Source organism: Gracilinanus agilis, chromosome 5 (assembly GCF_016433145.1).
Source record: "Gracilinanus agilis isolate LMUSP501 chromosome 5, AgileGrace, whole genome shotgun sequence".
Taxonomy (NCBI): domain Eukaryota; kingdom Metazoa; phylum Chordata; class Mammalia; order Didelphimorphia; family Didelphidae; genus Gracilinanus; species Gracilinanus agilis.
The window spans coordinates 306,080,282-306,088,739 of record NC_058134.1 but is presented as its reverse complement, the minus strand read 5'-3'; the positions used below and the strand labels follow the sequence as shown (position 1 = coordinate 306,088,739).

General features: G+C 50.1%; 1 protein-coding gene across 1 annotated transcript in view; it reads left to right on the top strand.

Annotated features, from left to right (window-relative positions):
- DENND6B (DENN domain containing 6B) overlaps positions 1-8,458 on the top strand; it is a 49,102-nt gene that overhangs the window by 17,771 nt on the left and 22,873 nt on the right. The window contains exon 2 of the mRNA XM_044679289.1: positions 1,549-2,130. Coding sequence (XP_044535224.1) covers positions 1,549-2,130 — 582 coding nt within the window. The remainder of the gene's footprint in view (positions 1-1,548; positions 2,131-8,458) is intronic.

Below are 8,458 nucleotides of genomic sequence, written 5' to 3'. Positions count from 1 at the left end.
TCGCCCATCTCTGAAATGGGGGCATGAAATGCGTTGTGCTACCCCCTCCCCCCCCCCCATTACTTGTGGGAGGAAAAGAGAAAAGCGACAGAATTCTGGCTTTTGTACTCCCCCAGTCCATCTAATCTCACCTTCCCCAACCAGGACCGCCTCTGTGGCTCTCCGGCGGTTGTAGCCCCACCTCTAACAAGGACGCTTGCAGGGCGAGCAGAGCCCTCTCTCAGCCCCGGCACTGAAGGGAACCTCCATCCCCTTTTCTCCTCTCACAGAGGCCCCAACCCTCAAATAGTCCCTTCACAGCCACGGCACGTGCAGCTTCTCGGCCGCCAGGCTCTCCCGCGCTCTGATCCACCCTCCTCAGGGCTGCCTGCCGGATGCTCTAAAACCAGGGACCTCTGCAGAGCACTTCCTATAGCTCCGACTCCAGGGGATCCTCCGCCTGGCATTTAAAGTCCTCGCCACACTGGCTCCCGCCTGCCTTTCCAGACTCGCTCACTCCGTTACTCCCATTCACGCACTCTCCATCCCAATCCAATCGGTCTACTTGCTTCGCCCATAGATGCCAACCCGTCTCGGGCTTCTGTTGGCCCCCCAAGAATCCTCCTTAACTTCCTTCAAAGATCAGCTTGTTGCCACGTGCTCTCCCAGCCATTTCCTGGGCTCTGCCTCTTAGCAGCACCCTGGTAAATGCTTCATCAAGGCCTATTGGGCAGTTCTAGAGCGTACTCTGTCTTCCATGGATCAAGAAATGGCCCTGTTGGGGGCAGCGGGGTAGCTCAGTGGATGGAGAGCCAGCCCTAGAGATGGGAGGTCCTGGGTTCCAATCTGACCTCAGACACTTCCTAGCCGTGTGACCCTGGGCAAGTCATTTCGCCTCCACTGCCCACCCTCACCGCTCTTCTACCTTGGAGCCAATACATAGTACTGATTCTAAGATGGAAGGGAAGGGTTAAAAAAACAAGGGGCTGGGAGTAGCCTCCATGGTAGACTCCAGGGTATCTGGGGGCAGTCTAGGGCAGATACATGGAGATAATTTGGGAGATGGGGAAAATGGTGTTTGCGTGAACCTCATTTCTACTTTAGAAAAACCCAGCATCAGTGTCACTTCCGGGGATCGCGGATGCCTACCCACCATTTTAGGCTTGCCCTGCCCCAAACACTCTTCCCTCCTCCGGTAAAGCCTTAACTCCACGGCCCCACCCATCTTCTGCCCAGACCTCTTCTCTCCTCCGCTCCCCAAAGCCTTCCTCTTCCCCTCGCTGACCCCACCCTCCACTGGCCCCGCCCCATCCCTGACCTCGCCTCTCCCCCCCATCATGGGGCCCCACCCCTTCCCTAGCTCTTCCCCTCCTCACACTGACCCCGCCCCTCCCATCACTGACCCCTCCCCTTTCCTTCACAATTCCTCCCTTCCCATCACGGACCTCACCCTAGTGCCTCACGGACCACCCCCGCTTTTGTCCCCACATACCACCCTCCCCCTCAAGCACCAGCGCCCCATTCAGCTCCTAACTGACTGACCCCGCCCCAGGTGTGCCCCCCCCCCAGCCGGGACGTTACCGGAAGTGTCTTCCTCCAGAGACGAGGGACACTCTAGCCGGCAGAAGGTTGCTCTCGCTGGCCCTCCGAGGAGAGCTTTGCGCGCAGGACGTTCCTCCGACCGCGGGGTGGCGAGAGTGCGGTGTACTGGGCGCCCGTCTCTCCAGGCCTGAGGCCGGAAGTTGCCTCTCTAGGAGAAGGAACGCTGCTCTCTATGGCTTCCTGACGCATGCTTGGCGCAGGCAGGAGGTGGAGCCAGGGGGGGCGGGGCGGCGAGACGCAGACGCAGTGAGCCCTTGGGCCGTGCGCGCGGTCCGGTCTCTATGGCAACGCCGCGCGGCGGCGCCTGAGGCGGTCTCGGAGAGACCCGAAGGAGGAGCCGGAGGCGGCCTCAGCCTCGGCATGGATGCGCTGTGGGGCGCTGCCCCGCGCCCGCCGCTACCAGGCCTGGACCCCTCGGAGAGCCCGGGCTCCACCCCCACTGCCACCTGCCGACCTCGCCGCCCGCCTCTGCCCTGGGCGCGCTTCTCCTCTTGGCTTGAGTGTGTGTGCGTGGTGGCCTTCGACTTGGAGCTGGGCCAGGCTCTGGAGGTGAGGGGGAGGGGGAGGCGCGGGCATAGGGAGGAAAGGGGGCCATCGGGGCGGACGGGCCTTGGACCTGGAGCTGGCAGGCCAGGCCCTGGAAGGGAGGGGAGGGCATGCTGGGGTGGGGGGGCGCCTTGGCTCTAGAGCTGGGGCAGGGACCCTGACCTTGTCGCCTATTGCCTCAGCGTCTGTCCCTCCGAAAGGGCTTAATAAGCTCTAGGAAATGACTGGAAAGACTGTAGAAGAATGAGTCTTGGAAGGGGAGAATGCTCTTAGGTCCCCCTAGAGGAAAGCCTTTGCCAGTCGGACCTGCTGCCTGGGAGCTCCTTGCAGCCCTCGGTGCAACTTGAATCCGAGGGTTTTTTTGACCAGCAATACCGGGAGGACCTGTCTCCTCCTTTGAGTCCCGTCTGAAGGATTGGGACCTTTGCTCTTAGGGTGTGGGGCTACCGGGGGCGGGACACTCATAGATGGGACGGGTATCTAGTTAGTTAAAAGTAACCCTTAGATCTGGCGTTATGTGCTTCCTGGGCTTGCTTTGTGTCCATCTTCACGGTAGCACAGAGATGTAGCAAAAGGCATGTATTAGATCCGTCTTTATTTTAGAAATGGGGTCGGGGTGGGGTTCGGAATGAGAGAGAACGAGGGCAGGATGGATCATTGCTCAAGGTCATAAAATGTTGTAACTACAGGGTCAAGGATGACAACTTCGGATTGTGACTGTCGCAAACTGGGTCTCTAGGTCTTAGTCCTCATTCTTTGTAACAGTATTCCTGAAGAATGACTCATTGCTCCTTGGTTGTCTAGTTTGCCTCTTGCCCACTTCCCAGAGAGACATCATCTCTTTTTGTCACCAATCCTGATCCACTGACATAGGTCCTTTTTACAAATGTATCCCAGGAGGAATCTCTAGAGGAGGATGGAGAGTTAGTGACCCTTCTGTGGTCAGACAGGATTGCCAGCTTCAGGGTAAGAGTGAGGTATTGTGGGAAATAGGAAAGATGGCTTCTGCCCTGGAGAACTGTATAATCTAATTGAGACAAAACAAATAAATAAGGAACAGTGTGAGATTCTGTTATTAACTGAGATGTTCATATCATTCGGGAGGGGAAGTTAGCAGATCTTCTGAATTCCCTCAGGTGACCCTGCCTTCTTTTGGCCTCTTCTCCAGAGCTATCCTTTTACCCCTGAGAAATTGATGTCTTTGAGAAGCCTCTACTATTTAATTCAGTTAAAGGACAGAGGCACAAGTATCTGTGTTTCTAGTACCTCAGTTAAGGGAGGAAGTATAAGGGTTTATATAGTACCTACTCTGGGCTAGGCACAATAAGTGCTTTTTACAAATATCCTTGATCTTCACAACCTTGGGAGGTAGTGACTTGCCTAGGGTCACACAAGAAGTGTGTGTTCAGATTTGAATTCAGGTCTACCTAATTTCAGATCATCCTTCTATCCACTGAGCCACTTTGCACCTTACAGATAAATGCTTGTTAACTGAACTCTGGTCTTGGAGAGCCTATGTGCCTTCTCCCCTCCTGTGCACTCTCTGCATGTGCATATATACATCTGTGTTTATGTGTCTTATTTACACAACTAGTTACTTATATAATGTTTCAGAATGTGAGCTTGAAGGCAAGAACTGTTTTTCCTCTTTGTATCCCTAGTGATAAGCTAGACAAAAATGCTTTCTGATTGATCCTGAGAATCCAGGTGTGTAGAAGAGCGCTCCTTACCAAAACTTAAGTAAATTCTTTTAAACTGGGGAGTAAATGAAAATAAATTCGTGTCTTTGGAAGTCCAGGTGCTGAACCTGGAAAAGAGAAGTCTTGAGGACATGGTTTCTGTATTAGAAGGAATAGAACACGGAATTGCAAGTGAACTTCATTCATCAAGCATTTCTTTTGTGCCTAATATGTCCCAAGTGCTGGAACTTGTATGGCTCTGGAGGACAGAATCTAAGACCAATGGGTAAAGATTTCATAGAGACAGATTTAAACTTAAATTAGTAAGACCTTTTAAGGGAGGAAAAAAAGAGTCCATTGAAAAAAAGAACAATTAAAAAGTGAGTTTCCAAGTAGTGAGTTTCCTATCTGGAAGCATTTCATCAGAAGATTGATGACTTTAACAGTTCTTTTGAAGGTTCTTCCTTGGGTAGGAGTTGGATGATTTATAAAGTCTTCCATCTCCAAAATAGTTCCTGAGTCATCATGGTAAATCATGGTAACCAGCAATTTCAGCCTGGACCCTCGTCCTTTCAACATTAGAGGCAGAGATAATCAGAGAAGAGTGTAGGGTAGAGGTTTCCAGAGATGGGTTGGGGAGGACATGAGCTCTGGTTTTTCATATCACTAATTGAGGCAGTCAAGATTGATTCATCTCTAAGAGTGAGGAGATTCAGGAGCAGAGAGTACTGATGTGGCCTGATGGGAAATATGAAGGGTGAGGAAGACTGAGCCATCACAGTGTGGTCATGGAGTGAGACAGAGAGATGGGATGGGATAAGGATGCCCCAGAGTCAAAGGAGAGCAGCTGGGGATGACCAGTGGGGGTGGGCATGAGGAAGGTATAGGACTGCACACTGGGATAACTTGTATCAGTGGTACAGAGCATATGGGAAGGTCATGGAGTTCCAATAAGTAGGGGCTTTGAGGGCTTTACATGAAAAGTGTAGTTTTGTATGACCCAAATGTCATTTACACTGGCTGTCTCCTGTGCAGGGAATACATTCCCTCCTCATCTCTGCCTCTCTGAAACCTTGCCTTCCTTCAAGACTTGTTTACCTCAGGGACCACTTCCTTCTGGAAGTCCTCTCTGGTCCCCAGGAACTCTCTGTGATTGTTTACATGTAAATTCTACTACTTTATATCATTTACTGATAACATGTTATTCAAAACCTGAAATCCTGAAATTTAAAAAATTCAACTCATTTCTAGATTTTAAAAGCTGATTGCTAGCATTTCATAGGCCCCCTCTACGATTCGAGGATTCCTTGAAAAGTACAGTTGGTAATTTTACTCTAAATAGAAAGTCAACCTAATTACTCTGAAGGTTTTCTTTTACATCCTCTATGTTCCAATAAAAGTGATTGCTCTCAGTGCCCTAGACCTATCCATCTCTCTTATTTACCTTTGCTGTTACTTCTAAGAAGCCTCTCTCCTGTGAAAGTGAGCTCCCTGCCCACTGCCTCCACCACCACCAAAAAAAAAAAAACAACAACAACAAAAAAAAAAACCCCACAAACAGCTGTCCAGAGCACTTTGTCTGAATTTGTCTCTGTTAGCTCCAGATCCCCATCTAGGTTCATTTGCTTTTTATCATGCCTCTTGGTGTTCACATATCATCCTTCCCTATTGGAAGGATGTTCCTTGAGGGCAGATGGGGTTGTCTTTCGTCGTTTTGTTACCAGCACTTAGCATAGTGAGGGCCAGGCACTTAAAAATCAACATTTGTCCATTTGTTGAATTCAGTTTGTTTTGGACAAACTTGCCTCTTTTTTTGTTTTGTACCTTTCCTCCCTCCAACACTGTTATTTGTGGACTTGATGTGCAGCTGATGCTCTGAGTAGACAGCCCTGGACTTCCTGTGCCCCAAGGACCTTAGGCAGGAGGGCATAGGCATTCCTTGATGACCATTTAGGATCCCTGCACTCTTGCTGCCTTCCTGCAATTTCATTAAACCCTATAACCATCCAAGTTCTTCCCCTGTGTAATGTCTAACCCTAGTTTCTTTCCCCCAACCCCAAGACATACAGAGCCAGCTTTTTTCTGGCTCTGATCTGTCCTTCCTGTTCCCTTCACCTGAGCCTCTTTAGAATCACATCCATTTGGGCTAGCAAAGGGATCTCTTACCAAACTCACCACAACAAAATTAGTTTCAACTCTTCATATATTGATTAGAAATATTTCTGGTTTTAAAATTTTCTCTGGGAAGGGTTGAGGAATTGGGGGCCAGAATAGAGCAGAAAGGAGGGGAAGAGAGACCTGGGACCTATCTGGGCCAAGCCTGGACTGAAAAGGAAGAAGGCTCTGGGATCGAGCAGGAACACACACCCTCCTGAAGGGTAAGGGGTTTCTTGGTGCTACTCCACAGAAGATCTAGGGTACCTGCAGAGACCACCTGTATCCTGGGGATGTGTTGGTTGTTCACTCGGGATTGCTATATGAGTCTGGCCCAGAAGTTAACAGAAGACATTGAGGAATGAAGTAAACAGCACCTTTCTAAAGCAGGGGAAAGAGCAAGAATAGAGCAGCCTGGCCCTAAGCTTCACTGGGGCTCTTGGGTCCAGGGGAAACTACATGAAAGAAAAATGTATTTGTATGGTTTTTGCTACCAAACCCTAAGGATTGAGGGATCTTTCAGTAGTCCTGCAGCTATGCCCTCCTTTGGGTGTTTTCTTTTCCATTAGAATGGGAGGTCCTTGAGAGCAGGGACTGCTCTTTGAATCTCTAGGCCTTGATTTGTAAGCATTTAATAAGAAACTACTCATTCAGAGATAAGAATGGGAGAAAAGGCAGAATTTGGAGTCTGGGCATCCTGACTGCTTCTTCCTACCTGTGTGCCCTTGAGCAGATGTGCCTACATCTCTGAGCTTTTGTAAAATGAAGAGGTCCCTTCCAGCTCTCAATCAGTGATATTAACAGCAGTCGTTAAAGTGGCCTTAGCCCCAAGCTCCTGACTCCCCTGTGAGGCCTCTTGGGCTGGTGTTGGAGCACTTGATAATGGCCAGGGCTCACACTGTTCCTTTCTCTTGTGCCTGGCCAAAGCTCATCCAAAGCTCTGTCTTTGAGTGTGTCAAGGACCAGCACATTCTCTAAGAGATAGCCTGGGTGGACTGGCATGAAGGCTAGCTTCTGGGGATGTTCAGAGCTTCCCGGAAAGAGACAAAGCGACTTGGGTCAGGAGGGACTTTTCCATCCCTGGATTGCACCTAGCAGAGAGCCATTCCTTGATTTTCTTTCTTTTTTTATACCACTTCTACTTTTTTTCACTTTTTTCAGTGATCAAGTGTTTGTTTTCCTACTTTTCCCAACTGAAAACATCAATAACAAATCTTATAACAAAGTCAAACAAAACAGTCACAATCGTACATGACTGGAAATGTCGATCCATTCTGCAGTTTGGCTGTTTGGCTGTCTCAGAAGGTGGGCAGCAGGTCCTGGAATCATGGCTGGTCATTGCACTGATCAGAGTTAGGGCTGCTGCTGCTGGTGCTGATTCCCCCCACGATGAGCCACAGAGGATGTTAGCACCAGCCCTTCCTGAACACTCCTGAACCTTGCTGAGCCTCTTGAAGAGTGAGCAGCAGGGGGCAGCTGGGTAGCTCAGTGCATTGAGAGTCAGGCCTAGAGACGGGAGGTCCTAGGTTCAAATCCGGCCTCAGACACTTCCCAGCTGTGTGACCTTGGGCAAGTCACTTGACCCCCGTTGCCTACCCTTACCACTCTTCCACCTAGAAGCCAATACACAGAAGTTAAGGGTTTTAAAAAAAAAAAAAAGAGTGAGCAGCAGATGAGTAAAGGCTGGGCAGGCAGGCAGCGTTTGCAAAGTGGCTGCTGTACTTACCAAGATGCATTCAAGAAGCAAGTCTGCCCGGGTAGAATCAGGCTATTGCAAAAGGCAAACAAACCTGTGCTAGACACAGTGATCCAGAGTCAGGACAGTGTTCATTATTTGGGGGGGGAAGCAAGACTTTGCCCTTCCCCAGTACCATAAATAGAAGGGAGTCAATGGGGTCACTACTCCCCTTGTAGCAAGACTGACCCATACGTGCCTGGGATTTGGTGGGGGAAGGAACAGGCATTTATTGGGTGCCAACTATAGGCCAGACCCATTGCTTGGCCCTTTGATCCTCAAAAGCTTGCAAGGGAAGTGCTGTTGTTTTCCCCATTTTACAGTGGAGGAAACTGTGGCAGACAGTTTAAGTGACTTGCTAAGGAACACCGAGCAAGCAAGTGAACTCTGATTTGAACTCCTATGAAAGAGAGACTCCCCACACCACCCCTCCATTCCCTTTGGCATTGGTACCTTGTTACCCTGCTTTGTAGGCTGTAGCTACTTTGTTGCTTGACTTGAGGATTCTTGTTAAGTCCTGGGCTTCCTCTCTTCTGCCTCATCTCTAGTCAGACGATTCAAAGGCCAAACTCAGCATCTTTCCCCAAACCCAAACCTCCCAAGCACGGCTCTGCTAAGGTGGTGCAGTGGGTAGAGCCCTGGGCCTGGCCTCGGGAAGACTCCTCCCTCCCCCAGGACTGGGAAGAATCTGAGGCCAGATTGGAACTGGGGTCTTCCTGCCTACAGGCCCAGTGCTCCCTCTACTGGTGCTCCTTCAGATTCC